This window comes from Heloderma suspectum, chromosome 5, assembly GCF_057233095.1.
Source record: "Heloderma suspectum isolate Gila_16-S chromosome 5, 16-S_ref, whole genome shotgun sequence".
Lineage (NCBI taxonomy): Eukaryota > Metazoa > Chordata > Lepidosauria > Squamata > Helodermatidae > Heloderma > Heloderma suspectum.
In genome coordinates, this window is record NC_139462.1 from 115,992,037 (window position 1) to 116,014,300 (window position 22,264).

At 41.6% G+C, this 22,264-nt stretch overlaps 1 protein-coding gene across 2 annotated transcripts in view; it reads right to left on the bottom strand.

Annotated features, from left to right (window-relative positions):
* Positions 1–22,264, bottom strand: part of NCAPG (non-SMC condensin I complex subunit G) — a 42,133-nt gene that overhangs the window by 14,931 nt on the left and 4,938 nt on the right. For both annotated transcript variants that reach the window (XM_084857054.1, XM_084857051.1), the window contains exons 3-17: positions 20,797–21,003; positions 19,852–20,071; positions 19,149–19,294; positions 18,049–18,133; positions 11,836–12,028; positions 10,572–10,712; positions 9,889–10,029; positions 9,482–9,605; positions 8,387–8,476; positions 7,524–7,703; positions 6,890–7,000; positions 6,013–6,132; positions 5,024–5,242; positions 3,144–3,325; positions 2,088–2,262 (exon numbers count right to left, since the gene is read on the bottom strand). In XM_084857054.1, the coding sequence (XP_084713180.1) occupies positions 2,088–2,262; positions 3,144–3,325; positions 5,024–5,242; positions 6,013–6,132; positions 6,890–7,000; positions 7,524–7,703; positions 8,387–8,476; positions 9,482–9,605; positions 9,889–10,029; positions 10,572–10,712; positions 11,836–12,028; positions 18,049–18,133; positions 19,149–19,294; positions 19,852–20,071; positions 20,797–21,003 (2,334 nt within the window). The remainder of the gene's footprint in view (positions 1–2,087; positions 2,263–3,143; positions 3,326–5,023; positions 5,243–6,012; positions 6,133–6,889; positions 7,001–7,523; positions 7,704–8,386; positions 8,477–9,481; positions 9,606–9,888; positions 10,030–10,571; positions 10,713–11,835; positions 12,029–18,048; positions 18,134–19,148; positions 19,295–19,851; positions 20,072–20,796; positions 21,004–22,264) is intronic.

Below are 22,264 nucleotides of genomic sequence, written 5' to 3' on the forward strand. Positions count from 1 at the left end.
AACTGACCTTTTCCAGTCTTGTGGCCACTGTTGAGTGTTCCAAATTTGTTGGCCTATTGAGTGCAGCACTTTAACAGCATCATCTTTTAGGATTTTCAATAGCTCAGCTGGAATACTGTCATCTCCGCCAGCTTTGTTGTTAGTAATGCTTCCTAAGGCCCACTTGACTTCACTCTCTAGGATGTCTGGCTCAAGTTCAGTGACCGCACTATCATGGCTATCAGGGACATTCAGATCTTTCCTGTATAGTTCTTCTGTGTATTCTTTCCACCTCTTCATAATCTCATCTGCTTCTGTTAGGTCCCTGGCTTCTTTGTCCTTTATCATGCCCGTCTGTGCACAAAACGTTCCCTTGAGATCTCCAATTTTCTTGAAGAGATCTCTAGTCTTTCCCATTCTGTTGTTTTCCTCGATTTCTTTGTATTGTTCATTTAAGAAGGCCTTCTTTTCTCTCCTTGCTATTCTCTGGAACTCTGCATTGAGTTGGATATATCTTCCCCTTTCTCCCTTGCTTTTCGCTTCCCTTCTTTCCTCAGCTACTTGTAAAGCCTCATCAGACAGGCTTTCTTGCATTTCTTTTCCTTTGGGATGGATTGAGTTGCTGCCTCCTGAACAATGTGACGGACCTCCAACCATAGTTCCTCAGGCGCTCTGTCTATCAGGTCTAATCCCTTAAATCTATTCCTCACCTCCACTGTATATTCCTAAGGGATATGATTTAGGTCATACCTGAATGGTTTAGTGGTTTTCCCTACGTTCTTCAATTTAAGCCGAAATTTTGCAAGAAGCAGCTCATGATCTGAGCCACAGTCAGCTCCAGGTCTTGTTTTTACTGACTGTATGGAGCTTCTCCATCTTTGGCTGCAAAGGACATAATCAATCTGATTTCGATATTGACCATCTGGTGATGTCCATGTGTAGAGTCGCCTCTTGTGCTGTTGGAAAAGAGTGTTTGCTATAATCAGCGTTTGCTATAATCAGCGTGTTCTCTTGGCAAAACTCTTATTAGCCTTTGTACACCAAGGCCATGCTTGCCTGCTATCCCGGTGATTTCTTGACTTACTACTTTAGCATTCCAATCCCTATGATGAAGAGGACATCTTTTTTTGGTGTTAGCTCTAGAAGGTGTTGTAGGTCTTCATAGAACCGATCAACCTCAGCTTCTTCGGCCTCAGTGGTTGGGGCATAGACTTGAATTACTGTGATGTTGAATGGTTTGCCTTGGATTCGTGCTGAGATCATTCTATCGTTTTTGAGATTGTACCCCAGTACTGCTTTTCCCACCCTTTTGTTGACTATGAGTGCTACTCCATTTCTTCTAAGGGATTCTTGCCCACAGTAGTAGATATGATGGTCACCTGAATTAAATTCGCCCATGCCTGTCCATTTTAGTTCGCTGATTCCCAAGATGTCAATGTTCAATCTTACCATCTCATGTTTGACCATGCCGGCTTGTTAAAGCTCTGCTCCTGGGTTGTAGAACCTCAGACCCCGGGGCTAAATTTAGCTGTCCTGGAGTTCCCTAATGGCCATGCCCCTTTCTGTGCCCCCTTCCCCCTCCCCCTCCCCCCAACCATTAGTCATTGGGTGGTTTCCTGGCTTTTGGCAGTCCCAGTCCCCACCCCATTCTGAAAGACTGAAATGCCTCTCCTAAGGCTGAGTTATTAGAAATAAGAGCTTTAACCTACAATACGCTGGTATTTTGGCCCCACTCCTTTTGCCTTTGGGACCACCCCCTTTTGCCTTCAGCCCTGCCCACCACTGGAATGTGGTCCCTGAAGGCTTCCCCAAAATGGAATTAGGCTTTCAGGTCTAGAGAGGTTCTGCAGCCCTGCTCTGCTTAATGGGAACAAAAGTAGGCTGACGTGGGAAGAACTATGCACAAAATCAAGTTCATTTCCCCTCCCAGATGTGAACTAGCTTGTTCTCACAGTTCATACTGCCAGATATAAGTATCACAGCATTGCAAGAACCATCAGGCTGGAGCTAATACTGCAAGAGGAAGATGTGGCATTTACCAAGATCAAGGGGCATTGATCAATCTCAACTCAAACAAAATAGCACCCCTTGGATAAGACTTGGCATACCTGGTAATTCTGGGAATTCTTAGTGCATTGATTCAGTCCACTTGGTCTTGTCAAGTCCACCAACAGCTCAGCAACATTAGTTATATCAACTTCAGACAACGGGGATGATGCAGGAGCATTAAATAATATTTGCAAAGTTGGAAGAAAGGCTTCTTCAAAGCACTCCTGATTAGCCCTGGGTTTTTAAAATGTGATGAGATGAAATGTTATTATAATGCAGCCTCCCAAAATTTAATATTTCAAACAAAATGACCTATTAAAGTAATATTGCAGAAGCAGCCAAATACTGTAGTAAGCAAGCAACTAAAGTGGTCTCCTAAGCAAGGCAAATAGGAAGAGGTATAGGATATTGCCTTTGCGTGCCTCCAAAAAACCTCTTGCCTCCCTAGACGTAGGGTAAGTGGGTGTGGAGCCAGAACTACCCCAAGTTAATTCTGCTAGAAGCCTGGGACTAGTCAAGTTGACATCTGGCTTGCAAGTTTCCTGCATGCAGTGATATCAGCCTCCAGTTGCCTGTGAATATACTGTGATGAGTGTGAAAAAGCCAATGTTTAGAAGCACAGACACCCCAGGAACTACATGATCCGCTAGCTAAGGAAAACCATGTGCTCAGGAGGAGGACAACATTTAATATCCCCAGTATATTATTTATCCCATAACCACACCACCCAATACACCCTTGCCCTCCATCTCCACCCCAAATCTCTTCCCAACCTTGACCTTCACATTAATCATAACAAAGCAATGCAAACTCATGGGAGGGACTACTAGATGACTAGTTCAGAAATATTCCAGAAAGCATATCCATAGCACCTACACACATCTGGAAGAGAATGGAACCAAGAATCGACTTAGGCTGCAATCCTTAGGCCGCTTACCATGGAGTAAGTCCCACTAAACTCAGTGGGACTGACTTCTAAGTAGACACATATAAGACTGCATCTTTTGTTGGTAAGAAAATCACACTATTTTTTTTCTGCTGTTCAATTATGTTCAATTCAAACTATCTAAAATGTCAAAAAAGGAAATTCGTGATATCAGAAAAAAAAGCCATACCTATTTGAGTAAGCAAATAAAGGAAAGAAAACTCCCAATGAGTGTCGGAGACGAGTATCTTCTTCAGTTAGTGGATTATACCACAACAAAACAAGCCGAGAAAGAAGCTTAGCACTAATCAGTCGCCCAGAAAATATGAGCTTGGCAAGGCCCTCAGCAGATTCGGATCTGAGCTCTGAAAACTGGAGAAGAGCTTTTTGTTCAAGTTGCATTTGTTGATTTCGTCTAGGGGTGGGGGAAATACACTCCACATTTCCAAGCTATTTGAACTTCATTGAGAAAGATTAATACAGTGGCACTTAACAACCCTCAGTCATGCAAGGATAGAGATCACTTGTGTGGTAGATTTATCAAAGACTATAAAATGTCATAGGCTGAATCTAGACTTAGTCATACATAGAGCAGACCCACGGGAATCAAGGGGACTATGTCTGGATCCAACACAATGTAAAGAACAAATTATCGTGGAAATTATGACACACACACCCACCGCCACATTAGCAACAGTAAAACAGTCTACAGCCAAAAGGGATGGAACCAATCGCATGGGATTAGCCTTAGTTACATTCCATCTCATCACCTCTGATAGGGTTCTAGAGAGGGAGAAAAGGGCTGCCCACTGTAACTTGGTCATCTTCCATGGGGAAGGTCAATTATCTTTTCTCCTCACTCTGCTGGCTTCTACCTACCTGCAATAATTAGTTCACAGAAAAGGGTTATGCTTGTTTTTAAAGACAGCTTTTCACAATAAACTTTAGCTCCAAAATATCTTCCAAAATAACTAGCAGTCTCTTCTACTCTCTATCTTCCTCTTTAAATAACTAATAATATCTAGGACTGTAAGTTCCTCAAGGATAGAAATATACTTTTTCCTGTAAAATTCCTGCAACTTGCCCTGAGGCCAAAATGTAAGACAAATGAGACAAGCGGCAAATCTAAACCACATATGGGTGACCTGCATGCAGCCCTTGGGTACTCTGTGTGACCCATCAGCCCCGGGGTGCTGCACCAACCTTTTCCAACTCCCAGCTCATCAGACAATTGATCAGAACAGATAACTGAAGGAGCAAGGTTGAAGCCTTGTTCCCACCCCAGCAATCTTCATCAAGATTGCTCTTTCCTTGCTCCTATTAGCAGTGGGGAAACAACTATCTTGAGCAGGATTGATGGGGGGGGGGAGGGAGGGAGGCTTTAACCTCGCCCCCACCCATGATGCTAATCAAGGCTGCTTTTCCTCCTGCTGCTATTAACAGTGAGCAAACAATAATCTGGATTTGGATCACTTGTGAAGGGGTGAGAGGTTTTAACCCCATCCCACTCCCAGTGATCCTGACACAGAAACTTGATCAGTATCACTAGGGGGGTGGGGGGCTGTGGATGGCAAAGTTAAATCCTCTTCCCCGACCTAGTGATTCTGATCACAATTGCTGCAAGGTGGGGAGAGGAAATGTACATGTGTGTAACTGTGTCTGCACGTGAGAGAGAGCGAGGGGCGGGGAGTTAATGTACATGTGTGTCCCCTGGGCTTGCCCACTACTGCCCCACTCACCAGCAGCCCCACCCACTCACGCAGCCCCCAATGGGTTCTGCAGGGGCTAATGCAGCCCCTGAATCCAAAAAGGTTGCCCATCCCTGATGAAAAGAAAACAAAATGTTGCAGAAACAAGAGTAGTCTTCCACATCACAATTTTAAATATAGTTCAGCTGAAAACAGTAGAGCTCGAAGCATATATACACCTTTCAGTTTTTGTCTTAATATGTTTAATGCCTGATATAGTACTACCCTTTCATAACAATATTATGTCAAAATGTCATCCTTATTAATCGTCTACACTTCTAGTCAAAACCTGCATCAATATTGACTTATTTTACTGCATTACCTCACTGTCCAAGAACCCAGAAAGAAGCTGAAGGAGATTGTGGGTAGTAGCAGTTTCTTCTTCATTTTCCCTAATCACCTCATTTTCATTCTCTCCATTTTCACTTCGGGAGTCTTTTCCTTTCTTCGCTTTGAACGGCTCTATTCCGAACATCATTAGCTGATCAAAGACAGCTTTTAAAGCACTTAATTTTACCTTCATTTCATCAATTTGCAAGGCCTGGGTGGGATTAGAAACACAGGCACGATGTATGAATTCATAAAATGAGTATTAAACTCTACACCGGCCAGGGTCTAGCCTATTTTAAAGCAGTTTTAAACTGTGGTATATTCCTGAACTTTGCAAAGGGTCTTGTTCTGCACACTCCCCTTTTCCAGAACATACTTGAATCCAAATTTAAAAATAGAAATTTAAACGCATTTCATTGAGATAGTACAAAAAGGCCCCACAGTTTCACTTGTTCTCTTGGCTCTCTCCCTCAAAGTACCAATAACCCAAATCAGAAAAAGATTAAAAGCAACATGAAGAAAGGCAAAGCTGTACATTCTTAGAGGAGTCTATTGTTACAAAAGTGGAGTATAAATCCTTCAACACATCCGTAAACAGGGCGGGGGGGGGGGATCTCTAAGAGAAAGCTTCCTATCTCCCCACCCCACCCAAGGAACCATACATTCCATGGCCAAGATCCAACATCCTACCCAAGAAAAAAGACTCCCACGCACACCCAGGAGAATGGGAAGAGATATTACCTCACACCTCAGAATACCAGCCATTATGCAGATACATAAGTTTACATTTTAAAAAGCGAATTAAAATTAGATTGACTGTTCACATGAGGTGCCCCAATTGGCAAGTCCCTGCCCATACCACATTTACATGGAAGGCAATGCAAGTTAAGCAAGCCCTTACACCCCATTGCTTGTATGAGTGATAAAGCTTCTTATCTTAAAAGTGATGATGTCAACAGGCCCCAATATAGAAGTATTTACCTGCAATAGCAATGCAAGGTGCTGGCTGGCAAAGTCTTTACTCTGCAGCCCACAGCAGCCCAAACATAAAACTGCCATATTTCTTACAGCTGGGTGGATGTTAGTAATTCCTGGAATTATCTAAAACACAAACACATTTCTTGTCATGATGAACACAACAGAGACTCCCAACAGCCATTTCATTGCTTGTCTAAGGTGAGTTAGAAGCTCCTCCAGGCAACTAAGGAGCGAAGTGACAAGTTTATTTTCTCCTCTACCCCACATCCACCCTTTCAGGGTGCCACAAAATGGCTAACACAGGAATATGTGTTTTTTTCTCTCAGATAGCAACTTCTGCAGACTTATTTGCAGGTGAGAGAAGAACTCTTAAGTTCATAAACATAAAATCGTATATGAACTGTTGTGTGTTACATTTTAGATCAAAAGTTATTTTCTCTTCTCTTCCTCCCTGCAGTGGTTGGCAGCAGCAAGGAATATCATCAGCTGGCAAACATCCCAAAACAAGTAGAGCTGTGAACAATTGCCTCAAAGGTAGAAATCAGCCAAATGTACTAAGACAAATCCAACCTTGCGTATCAGTAAGTGATGCCTAGCAATCTATTGTAGGGCTGGAGTGGGTGGCTTGCCCTCTGTATACTATTTTTCTGCAAGGACACGAGTCCTTCACCACAGGTTGAGACCCTCTCCTGCCCAGCCCAGCCCTCCAGTTTCTGTCCTCTGTTGTCCACACACAGATGTAAACTTAGAAATAGGGTACTGAAGCAAAAATTGTCACCAAAGAGAAGCAATATTACTCAGGCCCCCAAAACAATATCTACTCAGGATATGCATTCTGAATTCTCATACGAGTCAAACATTTGGTTTTGTTGCCACATACCAAGGATTCAATTATTCCATCCATTGTTGGACCTAATCCTTTAGAAAGAGATATCTGCTTCAGAAGTTCATTGCACATCATCAGACATTTCAGCAGTGTTTCAGGATCATTCTGTTAAAACAAAAATATAATTTAGTACAAGCTTGCCACAACCAATAATCTTTCAAAAGCTATATTTAATCACCAGGAGTAAAATGGTGAACAATGTTCAACTGAATAAACAACTAGTTTCTTGCTAAAGTCAGCTAAAATTCAAGTTAATGAGACAATCTTTCTACTTCTAGATGTAGCATCATCAGATGAACTGTCTTTAGAAAGTACTTGATTACATGAACACAACCTGCAAACAATTTCTCAGATTCCTATATTCCACATCTACTTTTAAGCTGCTAGGGTGATCAGGCAGTATGGTTTTTCTAAGTCCTTCATAAATGAGAAATCATAAGCCCTAAACAATCGCACTGAAAAAAATGCAATTTGATGGCAAAAACGTCATTAGAAGTAGCGTAACACTGTACTGCTTTATAATTTACTTGATATTCTTAAATACCATTTTACGCACCCACAAATATCTTCACATTTATTTAAAAATGAAGTAACTGAACCTGAGAGTAGGAAGAATAAAATGCAGTACCCTTTCCAAGCATATTTCTTTTGCTTGGGGCTCTTCTGCCTCTTTTAACAGATCATTTTTAATGTCTTCCAGTTCTATGATCCTTTCTTTCAACAATAATGCATGGCTAAAGTCCTGCAGAACTACACATTTCTCCAGGGCATCTTTTGCTTCCATAAGTTTTACTTTTATTTCAGCCAGCTGGAAGAAAGGCCACAAATCATGACACAAGAGTAATAGATATTATTTCTAAAACTGATGTTATTGCCCCCTCTTCAAATTGCCACATCTAATGGGTAACCCCTTCTGGTTTGAAGTCTACATAATCATCAACATGGATGTTAAAAACATCCTTAGATTTTACAGACAACTGGACCTGCATGTCTTAGGGTGCAAGCCAGCACAGCTAGCTGGGGAATGCTAGGAGTTGTAGGACTTTTTTGTCTAAACATGCATAGGATTGCGCCCTTCATGGGCTACATTGTAATTGTTTGGGACTTGTTGCCTAGACGTCAACGGTGGATCCTTTGTGCTTTGCTAAATGCCTGGTGCTGCAGCACTGGAAGGAAACATTCCCACTTTCTATGTAGAAATAAACGACCTTCTTTTTCCCCTACGTGAGCTTGTCACTTGCCACAGAAAAAAAACCACATGGGCATCTGTGCCAAGATATAGACCATCTTTACCGACAACTACATGGCTCCAAACTGCTGGTCTCAGGAACTAAAGACTTGGCCCCCTGACCCCTAGTAGTTGTATTATTTGCATTGTTGGAAAATAGTAAAACTAAATGGGGGGGGCTTATGTTAAAATACTCAAGTCATAGTACAGTTATATTAGACCATGAATCTCTACAAGAAAGAAGTTATGCCATCTCCACTTACTTTAAGCTGTTGTTTTCTTATTTCAGTTGCATCTGGCAGATTATCTACTGTAATAACTGCTTCATGAACCTCTGAAATGATTTCAGCGACCTGGCAAGGCAGACAAAATTCACACTAAGCTGAAACTTAGGAGGGAATAAAACCATGTTCTACCCCACCAAAACACTAGACCCTCTCTTTTCAGTGATTCTGGGAGGGATGCAAAAGAGTTTGTGGAGCTGGACCATTCGCCAGTCCTTCACACTGCCACAAAGCTTCAAGTAGAGCCTCCTCACAGCCCCAAGTTACCGCCACCGTAGTGCAGCTTTTTCCAAATCAGTATTCATCCTAGCAGTGGTATCACCACATAGCCAATCAGACTATGTGTCCCCATAGCCAACAGTGCTCCCCACTTAGTCTTTCCTGGGAGAAGGCTGGGCAGGGTAGGAGCACGGGCTGCTGACAACTGCTGCCCAAAGTTGTACAGGGAGCCTTCAGGCAGTGGCATCTACTGCTTCACCCTGTCTGTCTTAACTGCTCCAAAGCAGAAACGGCCAGTGAGGGGGAAGGGGTTGCTGGTTCCGCCCTGCATGGGGCAGGCTCTTCAGGCACCTTTCACCATGCAGCAGCTGCCAAACAATCCCCAGCCTTCCTCCGAACTTTGGAGCTGGGGAGGTGGCAGGGACTGCCACACAACCACTCAGATGATCCCAACCATCTCTGCAACTTCAAGTTGGGAGCAAAGTGGGCTGCTTGTCACTCCTGTCAGAGTGGTACTACACTCACCATGGCAAGCGTATTTGTCAAAGCCTGCATGAAGGTTCAGATGACACGCAGTTACTTTTCTGCATAAAAGCAAAGCTCTTGACAAACAGCTTAAATAAATAAAATATTACCTTTATGCACATGAAGACACTGCATTTGAAACAACTAAAAATCCTGAATTGAGCTATCAAGTAGAGCTATATTCAAGAAACGAAAGAACACAATGCTAGCAAATGATGGACACATGAGAAGTGAATTCAGAATGGAAATGCTTTGTTCATGCAACTGCAGTGACTAACAATTCATATTACAAGTTCTGAAAGTTAAGAAGCTGCAACTACAACAACGTACAATCTGGATTCTTCTATCGTCGTCTTTGAGAATACAGAGCAGGTTCTCCATAAGTGGCGGTACAAGGGATGCTGAAGTGGTTGGAATCATAAGGATCTCTTGTAAGACAGTCAAGAGTCTTTTTCTTTATTAAGAAAAGCAAATAAAAAGTGAAAGTTTTCCCAAATGAAGAATATTTATTAGTCAAAAACAACAACCACTGGTCCCAAATGTGTTTATAATTCTTGTCTAAAATCCAAGGATTGGTGATTAACTGTTGCTTCAAACATGTGTCAGAGTTCTTTGGGATAGCTATGAATATTTTTCCAGTCAATTCCAGATCAGCTACCAAACAAGTTACACATAAGGCCAAAGCAGCAGAGTAACAAATACATCAAGGATCTTTTTATTGCTGAGCTAAGACTTACCTTCCTCCCTCTTCAGTGGTATCCATACAGCCTATCATAAGAGTCAGCTGCTGACCTATAAATTCCTTGGTCATCAAATGTTCAATAGAGGCCATATCTTCCTTTTCTTCTTGACTGAGAACTGGCATATTCTGAAAGTAACTTAATTAAAAACAAATTATTTATTTTATTTATCCAGTAGGATTTGAGCAGTATCTTTGTATTCCTCACAATCCTAGGCTACTTTATCAGCTCAGGGGCTTACAAATTACAACTTGACCCATTCTGTCTATAGACAGCATTGCTTCCTCAATCTCCACCAGTTGTCATAAGCTGCTTTTATTTTTGTCTTTCCTGGGCCTTGCAAAAGGCTTTGGGGTCTCAAAGGTGCTCAAATGAACCTTCTAAGATTATATCCCACCTGCCAGTGCTAGAAGACTCTCCTTCACACAGATCTAAGGCCTTTAGAGCCCGCTTTATCCCCCATAGCTATTTCTGCACACTCCCCAAGTTCACAGACACACATTAGTAAGAGTAATCTTCATATTCTACAAAACCAGTTTAATTGTCAATTTCTCTACAATGTCACAGAAGAGGGTCATAACCCAGTAATCTGAGATGACAAGAATTATAACTGTAAGAGGGAAAGCAGAGTGTATATTTCACTAACATTTTAATTTTCCAATTTACTTATATTAATTTACCTTAACAGGTAATCTGCATATACAGCAGGCTCTGGAAGAATGCACTCCAAAAATTCTTCTCCTGAAGATTTCAAATACTCACAAAGAGACTTCCAGAATATGGCACTCTCAGCAGTTAATTTTTCTATTGGAATTACTTTCCTTTAAAACAAAACATGTACACACACATCATGTTTTCATCAAGGAAAACATTTTCTCTTTTGCCAATTAAGAACCAGTGAGCTTTAGAAGGCCTTCGCTGCACTAGTGCAGGTAAACAAACATTCAAATTATAAACCAGTCATACTAAAAGCTAAAATGAGATAGTAGTTGCTGAAACACACTGCACTATTTTCTACCTATAAGAAATTATGTTGAAGACAACGAGACTATTGATGAAAAATTACTTAAGGATCAGATAATCTAACTTCTGTTAACCCATCGTTACCAGCAGGAATGCTTCACTGAAGCAAAAGACAATTATATTCAACATTACCCCATAGTAACTGTCACTTGCTAAACCATTATTTTTCTCCTAAGCATAATCACCAGCTTTATTCTAAGTTAATGCAAGCTGTGAGTATAAAAGCCAGCTCCTAATGTCGCAGTCTGCAGTTACAAAGTCTGTATCTCCGTTTCGGTTATATGTAACAAAAGTGAGCTGCAATCTGAGTAGTAAAATCTACCCAATCCTTGAGTACTACTGTTGGCGGGGGGGGGGGGGAGCACAATGCATGCATCCTTGCTCCTCCTCCTCTTCCCATATGTACATCCTATTGCCTCTGATCTATAGTGGGAAGAGACCCTGCCTGCAAAACCTCCTCCTCAGAAGTGAGGTTGGAGAGGCGGACTCTCTCTTTGGTGGCATCCACACTGTGAACACCCACTCTGGTGGGGCTCATCTGGCTACTACTACACTGATGACTTTTTCAAAAAGCATTCCTCACCAGGTAATTGGATGCCTTGTAATAGCTGCTGATTTGATTTGGCTTGGAACCTTTTACCTGAGTGTGCTAGCTACATTTTATTGGTGTCTTATGGATTATGGGTTGGGTTTACAATTTTTTGGAAGAGAATGACATATAAATGCTCAGAGCTAAACATGGTAATTTCACTAGTCTCTGGAACAAAGCTTAGGCAGGAAATGACATACGCATGATGCAACAGCCATCCAAAACAAGTAAAAATGATGTTCTACCAGCAGAAGACTTTGGCTTACTTTCTCATGACAAAAAGTAGTCAAACAGAAATCCATTTTTTTTTAAAGACACACACACAAACATACCTGTCATCAAGGTCTGAAAAGTTTTTAATCAAGTCATTGAGCGGAGACAGTGAAAACAAGGCATTAAGTGCTGGAACACCCACTTCAGGGCAACTTTCCACATCCAGCCGATGAAGTAATTCTAACACATTCCCCTCAGCTAGACGCAGCCAAGCTTGAAGAAGTTGCTTCCGCACGACTTCTTTCACAGATTCTATTAAGCAGAGACATTTCAACTCAGATATAATTCCTCTAAGTGTTCTGGATAAGTATTTTGGAATGCAGTTTGCAGAATATTGACTACCGCATAAATATTTAGTGATGATCCCAGTTGTCTATGTCAAACAAAATACATCATATCACTTCAAATGGTATATAAATGGCTTACACATTATAAACAATGAGAGCTTCTCTGAAATAGGTAACACTTTGCACTAAAATACATTATATTTGTTCTTCTATTATGCTGTCTCTTCACATCACTAAAGCTTATTCCAAGATCTTAGTCATCCTCAAGTAATTCTCACCAACCAATCATCTAACATACATATACCTATGTGAGGCTTCTCATTTTTACTAGCTAGCCCCCTCTCTTCAAAGGCCTTTAAAGCTAGCGTGAAAAGTGGGGTTATGCCAAGATAAGGGCTGGAATCCACTCGAAAACATCTGGAGGGCAACAGGGTGGGGAAGGCTGCTTTAGGAACCTAAATTGTATTATGTTTAACTTAGTTTGCTCATAAAATTAAAGACTTCTAAAAGTAAACTTAGTACATTTGTAGTTATTGTCTGAAAAAACTATACTTTTAAATTTCAGATACCAAACATGACTTTATGAGCAAAGCAAATTATACATAGTATATAGGTTCCTATTTTATGTATGACCAAAGGGAACTTCAGGAAGTAGCCCTGGAACATCTGAATCATCCTAGAAGACAGAAGAAGGAAAAACTGGAGGCAAAGGAAGACTGGTCTACAGCAACGGCTCCTGTTCGTAAGGAAGTTTAGGAAAATTAGGAAACCTGATCTGTTTGTAGGGTGGAGTTTAGGGAAATCTGTTCTGAAGGGAAAGCTACAGTGATTTTATTTAGCTGGGAAAGACTCAGCTTTAATTTAATTTCAGAACCTTTAAACATTCTCACCCCTTCATGGATCACTGCCTTGTTGTGGCGAAGGGGCATGCGTAACTCAGTGAAGCCATAAGCTATGCCGTGCAGGGCCACCCAAGGTGGACAGGACATGGCGGAGAGTTCTGACAAAATGTGGTCCACTGGAGAAGGAAATGGCAACCCACTCCAGTATTCTTGCCAAGAAAACCCCATGGAATGTATCACAAGGCTAAAAGATATGACGCTGGAAGATGAGCCCCTCAGGTCGGAAGGTGTCCAATATCCTACTGGGGAAGAGCAGAGGGAATTTCCAAGTAGCGCCAGAAAGAGTGAAGCGGCTGGGCCAAAGCCAAAAGGACACTCAGCTGTGGATGTGTCTGGTGGTGAAAAGAAAGTCCAATGCTGTAAAGAACAATATTGTCTAGGAACCTGGAATGTAAGATCAATGAATCAAGGAAAGCTGGAGGTGGTCAAACATGAGATGGCAAGATTGAACATCGACATCTTGGGAATCAGCGAACTCAAATGGACAAGCATGGGTGAATTTAATTCAGGTGACCATTATATCTACTACTGTGGGCAAGAATCCCTTAGAAGAAATGGAGTAGCACTCATAGTCAACAAAAGGGTGGGCAAAGCAGTACTGGGGTACAATCTCAAAAACGATAGAATGTTTTCAGTACGAATCCAAGGCAAACCATTCAACATCGCAGGAATTCAAGTCTATGCCCCAACCACGGAGGCAGAAGAAGCTGAGGTTGATCAATTCTATGAAGACCTACAACACCTTCTAGAATTAACACCAAAAAAAGATGTCCTCTTCATCATAGTGGATTGGAATGTTAAAGTAGGAAGTCAAGAAATCACCGGGATAACAGGCAAGCATGGCCTTGGTGTTAGGGATGTCAGAGAATTCCGCCACGGATCTCGGTGAGGCTGAATGCCAGTGCATTCAGCCCCCCAAACTCCGTGGCAGAATGGCCTGCCACCCCCCCGTCCCGCCGCGGATCCCCCCCGGGACAAGACTTACCTGGGGCGGATGTTCCGGGTGGCGGCTTTGCCGCCGCCATTTGCAGTCTTGTTAAAAAAACACACAAAACGATCTGATAGGCTATGTAAAGATTTACGTAGCCTATCATGGCTGGGTTAAAAAAAAAAACCGCATAAGCAAATGGCGGCGCTACGGCCGCCGCCATTTGCGTTCCTTATTTTTGGCCGTCTTAGTCTACGTAAATATTTACGTAGACTATGACGGCGAAAATAAAGGGGAATGCAAATAGCGTAGTGGGCGCTATTTGCGTCCCTTTTTGATTCGCCGTTTTAGCCTACGCAAATATTTACGCCATTTGCATACGCAGTCATTTTTTTCTTTCTTTCCCAGGGCCCTCCACGGCCGGAGATCCGGCTGCGGCTGGCTCTGGCCTGGGCTGGGCCTGGCCGGCTGCTCTGCGGACCTGCCACAGAGCACAGCCGGCCATGGAGAATTCTGGGGGGAGGAACGGATCGCCTCCCCCCCATCAAGGATTCTGGGGGGGGGACAGAACGCCTCCCCCCCCACCATCAACATAATCCGCGGAAAGGTAAGTGACTTTCGTAACACCCTACTTGGTGTACAAAATGAAGCAGGACAAAGGCTAATAGAGTTTAGTCAAGAGAATACGCTGCTCATAGCAAACACTCTTTTCCAACAGCACAAGAAACGACTCTACACATGGACATCACCAGATGGTCAATATCGAAATCAGATTGATTATGTACTTTGCAGCCAAAGATGGAGAAGCTCTATACAGTCAGTAAACACAAGACCTGGAGCTGACTGTGGCTCAGATCATGAGCTGCTTCTTGCAAAATTTCAGCTTAAATTGAAGAACGTAGGGAAAACCACTAAACCATTCCGGTATGACCTCAATCATATCCCTTATGAATATGCAGTGGAGGTGAGGAATAGATTTAAGGGATTAGACCTGAGAGACAGAGTGCCTGAGGAACAATGGACGGAGGTCCGTAACATTGTTCAGGAGGTAGCAACTTAATCCATCCCAAAGAAAAAGAAATGCAAGAAAGCCAAGTGGCTGTCTGATGAGGCTTTACAAGTAGCTGAGGAAAGAAGGGAAGCGAAAAGCAAGGGAGAAAGGGGAAGATATATCCAACAGAATGCAGAGTTCCAGAGAATAGCAAGGAGAGACAAGAAGGCCTTCTTAAATGAACAATGCAAAGAAATCGAGGAAAACAACAGAATGGGAAAGACTAGAGATCTCTTTAAGAAAATCGGAGATCTCAAGGGAACGTTTTGTGCACAGACGGGCATGATAAAGGACAAAGAAGGCAGGGACCTAACAGAAGCAGATGAGATTAAGAAGAGGTGGCAAGAATACACAGAAGAACTATACAGGAAAGATCTTAATGTCCCTGATAGCCATGAAATTGTGGTCACTGAACTTGAGCCGGCCATCCTAGAGAGTGAAGTGAAATGGGCCTTAGGAAGCATTACTAACAATAAAGCTGGCGGAGATGACAGTCTTCCAGCTGAGCTATTGAAAATCCTAAAAGATGATGCTGTTAAAGTGCTGCACTCAATAGGCCAGCAAATTTGGAACACTCAACAGTGGCCGCAAGACTGGAAAAGGTCAGTTTACATTCCAATCCCAAAGAAGGGCAATGCCAAAGAGTGTTCAAACTACCGTACAATTGCGCTCATTTCACATGCTAGCAAGGTTATGCTCAAAATCCTACAAGCTAGGCTTCAGCAGCCTGTGAACCGAGAACTACCGGAAGTACAAGCGGGGTTTCGAAGAGGCAGAGGAACTAGAGATCAAATCGCCAACACTCGCTGGATCATGGAGAAAGCAAGAGAATTCCAGAGAAACGTCTATTTTTGCTTCATTGACTATGCTAAAGCCTTTGATTGTGTGGATCACAACAAACTGTGGCAAATTCTTAGTGATGGGAGTACCAGACCACCTTACCTGTCTCCTGAGAAACCTGCACGAGGGACGAGAAGCAACAGTAAGAACCAGACATGGAACAACCGAGTGGTTCCAAACTGGGAAAGGAGTACGACAAGGCTGCATATTGTCGCCCTGCTTATTTAACTTATATGCAGAGTACATCATGAGAAACGCCAGGTTGGATGAATCACAGGTCGGAATTAAGATTGCTGGGAGAATTATCAACAACCTCACATAAGCAGACAATACCACCCTAATGGGAGAAAGCGAAGAGGATCTAAAGAGCCTCTTGTTGAGGGTGAAAGAGGAGAGTGCAAAAGCTGGTTTGAAACTCAACATTAAAAAAAACGAAGATGATGGCATCTGGCCCCATCACTTCCTGGCATATAGAAGGGGAAGAAATGGAAGCAGTGACAGATTTTACTTTCTTGGGCTCCAAGATCACCGCAGACGGTGACTGTAGCCATGAAATTAAAAGACGCTTGCTCCTTGGGAGGAAAGCTATGGCACACCTAGACAGCACAGTAAGAAGCAGAGACATCACCTTGCCGACAAAGGTCCGTCTAATCAAAGCTATGGTTTTCCCAGTAGCAACGTATGGCTGTGAGAGCTGGACTATAAGGAAGGCTGAGCGCCGAAGAATTGATGCCTTCAAACTGTGGTGCTGGAGAAGACTCTTACGAGTCCCCTGGACTGCAAGGAGGTCAAATCAGTCCATCCTAAAGGAAATCAACCCTGACTGCTCATTGGAAGGACAGATACTGAAGCTGAAGCTGAAATATTTTGGCCACCTAATGCGAAGAGAAAACTCCCTGGAAAAGACCCTGATGCTGGGAAAGATTGAAGGCAAAAGGAGAAGGGGACAGCAGAGGATGAGATGGCTAGATAGCATCACCGATGCAATGAATATGAACTTGAGCACACTCCAGGAGAGAGCGGAGGACAGGAAGGCCTGGCGTGCTATGGTCCATGGGGTCACGAAGAGTTGGACACGACTTAACGACTGAACAACAACAAAACAATCTCAACCTGTAATTTGAACAGTGACATTTTATTCAATTTTGTAAATATTTCCTCTAATAAAGACCTTATGTTTGTTCATTATGAAAGCTTGTCTCACTGGTGGTGTCAATCCCAAGCCTATGTCATAGGAACCAGTTTCTTTTAGATAGAGGTTTTGTTCTATGGCACCAGTTAAAGGTTTTATAGTTGAAGCAGCATTCTCTAGCAGTGATACCTAACTGGGAAATGTATTAAAAACTGTGGAAGTGAGTTCCATATACATAAGCCTCAAAGTTATTTTTTTAAACAATAAACATTGGTGGGATAACCCACACGGTGCTCTGCTGCATCTAGTGGCAGGATAACCTACAACGTTTCTTTCACATGTGGATTTTAGATTAGAACTCCATTAATTGACCATTATAGCAACTAAACCGAACAAGTCCAGAAACACAGGACTGTGGAGAACAAAACTCGAACTGTCAAGAATGTACATTTTCCTCCATATTATGATATGGTGATTCTACTCACATGATGGGAAACTGAGCATGACTTGGAGCATCTCTAAATGTCTATCACTAAAATATACATTACATCAATAATTTTAATAAGGAATGAAAGAACTATGCTGGAAATCTTACTGAATTAAAAAAATCACACACACACACCCCACGGCTTCATTATTTCCAGAAATTTTACATCTCTAGCCCTTCTATGTAAGTTTTATTACATGGTTTTTAGAAATCATTTGGGGGAAGTAAAGGCTGAGTAGCAATATATAACTACCCTGTCTTAAATATATTAATCATTCTAAAAGAAAATGTTCCATAATCCAAAGCTGTTCAATTTTTCCAATTTGGGGAGAAAATGGCCTTGGGGGAAGGAAAGGGAAAAGAAGTTTTCCCCCTAATTTTTCTGGGTTTTTTCTGGGCCTTCACATCTCTAACCAGGTCGCACACAAGAAATAGAAGAACTACAGCATAAGCCCTTACATGTTTACTCATAAGTAGTAAGGGACATATTCCCAAGTAAGTGTGCATAGATTTTAGCCTTTGTTTATCATTGTTACTTAGATAGCTTTCCGGCATTTTACTAGCACTGAAAAAAATGAAAGAGGCTGGCATATTGATCAAAAACACAAAACAGGCAAAATATAAACTAAAAGTAAAATCTCTTACCTGATCTATCATTAAGCCCTTGCTGCAAAAGTTTTACTCTCTGGGCTATTGTCAAAGCTTTCATATGAAACTTTTCTGCCAGAACCTTTTGAAGAAGAATTGTGAGGTTTGTATTTGATAAAATAAATTTGTATTTAAATACATCACATAATTTGGAAACATTTTGATGTGCAAGTTGACAGACTGAAAACCACAAGGAAGTAGTAAGAGTTATTCTATTGTAAAAGGAGCCCATGAAAAGTAGTAAGTAATCACTGTGTTTGTGTCCCACAACTAAAGAGATGTCCGCTCCACCAGCAGAGAACTTACTATTGCTCAGTGCAAACACGAGAGACCTTTATTCTTGCTACAAGAGCAAGGGACACATTTTACTGGCACAAAGGGATATCCATGTGTGGAAACAGGCTTCTGCATGCACAGCCAATGTGGATGCACATGTATGTCCCCATCTCAGTGCTAATCCAGGCCACTTTTAACTGGCTGGATACATCTTTTGATGAATACTACTGGAGCTGGGCCTCAGTACTTAACAGTTAATATAATGCGCTCTGACAACATTTATGGTTACAGTGTTCAATCTGGAACACAGAACCAAAACTTGAAACAAAATCTAACCATATAACCCTCAATTAAAACCTACCATACTGGAGTGGACTAGCGCTGTGCCAGATACACCCAATACTGAATATTGCTGAAGCTGTACTGTAAGTTCCTGTATAGTCTGAATTCAGCTCATTCTTCGCCTGCTCAAAGAATAGAGAATGCATTAAAAATAGATTTAATGCATTCACTTCCTCGCAAATAGTAAGATGTTTATTTTTAAAATTTTAGCATGTTCACCAATTGCTTCTGGGCCATCTCAAACAAATTCACCTGTCAGCCAGGCATGGAGGAGACTGTAAGTGCCTTATTTCAATGAGTTTGAACAGATGTTATTGCTGATAAAAGAGAAGAGTTGTTACAAGAGATTCTAACTGAATTTACACAAACACACTCTTTTAGAGTGTACCATGAAGATATCCCTCACAAGAGAATAAGGTTGTGTTATTTATTTTTCATGGCAAACGATTAACAAGTGATATTAATAGAAAACTGTTTACCTGGTATGCCAATTTCCTGACTGTCTCTTTTACATCCATGGTACGACCTATAATTTTTGACAGAGTTTTAGCTGATGGACTAATACATGACAATACAGCACGCCTGACTTCTGGATTGGAGTCATTCTCAATTAAATTGTTGTAAACTGAAAGAAAACAGTATTATACAAAGTTTGTTGGTGACTGGGAAATGTACATAAATAAAAAAGAAGCAACAAAGAGGGGCCAACATATATTGCGGTCTCCATATTAGATATAATGGGAAGAGACAAGCGTGTGGCCCCAATAGTCATGCTCAGCTGATAAGCTATGTTTTAGCAAACCAGGAAATGTATGTCTGAACAAGACAACACCAGTGTCTCAACCTCCTCATGTCCCCACCACCACCAATGACCGATGCTGTTTTTTATTCAAAGGCATAAGCTCTCCCTGCTCCAAATATTATGAGGTCCCCGACGTAAGGCACTTATATATTTTCCACTCTGTTTATACCACTTCAGATTTCTCTGCAACAAGTATATTTACATCTGCCAAGCAAAATTCAATACTAATGTCATCTCCATGATTTTCCGCCAAGCAATATACCCAGTAATCTATTACATGATAAAGCTGAAATTAATTATTTCAACAAAATCTTTTAAAAATTCAAAGAAAAAAACACACCTGAATTAAAAGAAAGATCAACAATAGAGCAACAACATACCGTTAACAACAGGGCAATCGTTGTCCTTTGGATCCTGAAGTCTAGATAATGCCAGCACAGCTTGAACTCTCACATTTGGAACCTTGTCTTTCACTCTGAGCAGCATAGCCCCATTAATTTGATCAAACAGATCATCTTCAATCTCTGGCAGACTTCCCAAAAGTTTATTAATAAGCTGGCACACTCGAAATCTAACTGCATTGCTGTTAGCTTGGTGAGACTTGAAAAGAGGCAAGAAGTAAATTTTTCTATGAATAGCTGCATTATTGTTCTTATGTACATGAAATTTCATTATTCAGAAAGATTCCAGATATATGGAATACATATAATATTTAATACATATACAATCTCATAAGTTCACTCAACATGAATTTAAGTACGAAATTTACTGTTTTAACAAAACACAACTTCCCATTTTTCTGAAGTTATGTTACAATACTGACAGCGTCAATTTTAAACTTAAATGTTGTCTTTTTTAAGAATGGAAGACTGGTGCCAAACCAGAGCTGTTGTGCACAAAGACCTCTGTGGCTAAGACAGCAATCCTCAAACTGCAGCATGACCACATAACAAAAACGGAGGGTGCAAAGACAGCAATGACACAGACATCTCCCATACAGGTCAACCTGAACAAATCAGAGCCTCAGCTGGCCTAAGGGACTGTTATCAGTACTGGTAGCTTTGACAGAGGGATTCAGGCTAATCTTCTTCTCCCTCTTGCTTTTCCTCATTAAGGCCATGAAATCTAACATAAGCCATGTACCCAAGGTGGTATTGACCCAGTAAAGCTTAATCTTGAATTTACCTCATCATTAAGAAAATAGCATAAGAACTTATATCTCACTTCTATGCATTCATATGGTGCCCATTGGATAATATTATAAAGTAGGAACTTTATCTATCCAATACCAGTTCTTCACCATTATTATGTTATTGTTATGGTACCTCAAGCAGAAAGTTGAACAAATAATTCAGAAGTGAATTCTCTACTTCTTCCTCTTCAGTGTCATCTTTTTCTGGCTCATAAAAAGAAGCAAGAAACTTGGCCACAAAGTTTATCACTTGTTCTACTGCAGGTTCTCGTCTGTAGATTATCATGGCATACTTAAGGTAATGAACAAACTCCTCATGAAAACAGATTTTGTCCTGCAACTAGATGTATACAATACAGTTTGGGTTGCACAATTGTAGAACACACCTCTGTTAAGTGACAGATTCAGATGTCATTTTAACAACCATATATATAAAGCAATCTTCTCATCATGCATAATTTATTCATGTTTGCTTATTGCATTTCTATACTGCCCAATAGCCAAAGTTCTCTGGGAGGTTCATAAAATACAGCAATCTAATAAAACATATTATAAAAACCTTTATAAGTTTAAAACAGAATAAAACCAAAGTAAAAACGAAAATAAAAGCCAGAACCAGTATGAAGACCTAAAAACACCATATCATATTAAATAAAAACCTGAAAGACTAAAAGGCCTGGAAGAATAAAAAGGTCTTCCCCTGGCACTGAAAAGACCACAACATAGGCAACAGGTGAGCCTCTCTGGGAAGTTCATTCCACAACCAGGTGCCAACACTGAAAAGTATCTTTCCTTAGTAGCCACCCACCTCACCTCATTTGGCAGGGGCAGGGCCTCTGAAGATAATCTTAGGGCACAAGCCTATCGAGGTAGTCAGCAGCATCCGAAGTCAGAGGTTGCCAGGTGTCCAATTTAGGGCGGCTGTAGCACAGAGGCGATCTTCACCTCTGCACTCCTGCATTTTTGGCTTGACAGCTGATTTTGGCTGTCTAGCTTCGGGGGGGAAGGAGGCTGTGCGATGCATAGGAAGTTGCGTACTGCAGCTTCCACGGTCTCCTCCTACCCACCCCTTTCCCCATCTCCACGCTCTGTTTCTGAGCGTGGAGACATAGCCGTCATGGAGAGAACCGCGCCAACTATGAGGGGGTGGAGGAGGGGGCTCGGAGCGCGATTTCTGAGAACTGAAGTTGGAGCCCTGGCCCCGACCTCAGTTCCCAGAAACCAAAAAATCCTATGGCCCTCTAGACAGTGCCTAGTGGCCATAGGATTGCTCCCTGCATCGGGTATGTTTGGGAGAAGAGTATCCTTCAGGTAACCTGACCAAGCTATTTAGAGCTTTAACATTTAATAACAGCACTTTGAATTGAGCCCTGAAATGGACTGGGAGCCAGCGCAAATCACAAAGCATAATATGATTGTTAACAGGGACTGGTCAATACAATCTCCCTGCCTTTTTTTGGACCTGCTGAGGTCTCTGGACTGTTTTCAAAGGCAGCCTCACATATAACAAATTGCAGTAAACCAAATGGGAGGTTACCCAAGCATGGATAACTGGGGCTAGGCTAACTCTGTCCAAATAAGGCTGTAGTTGGTATATCAGC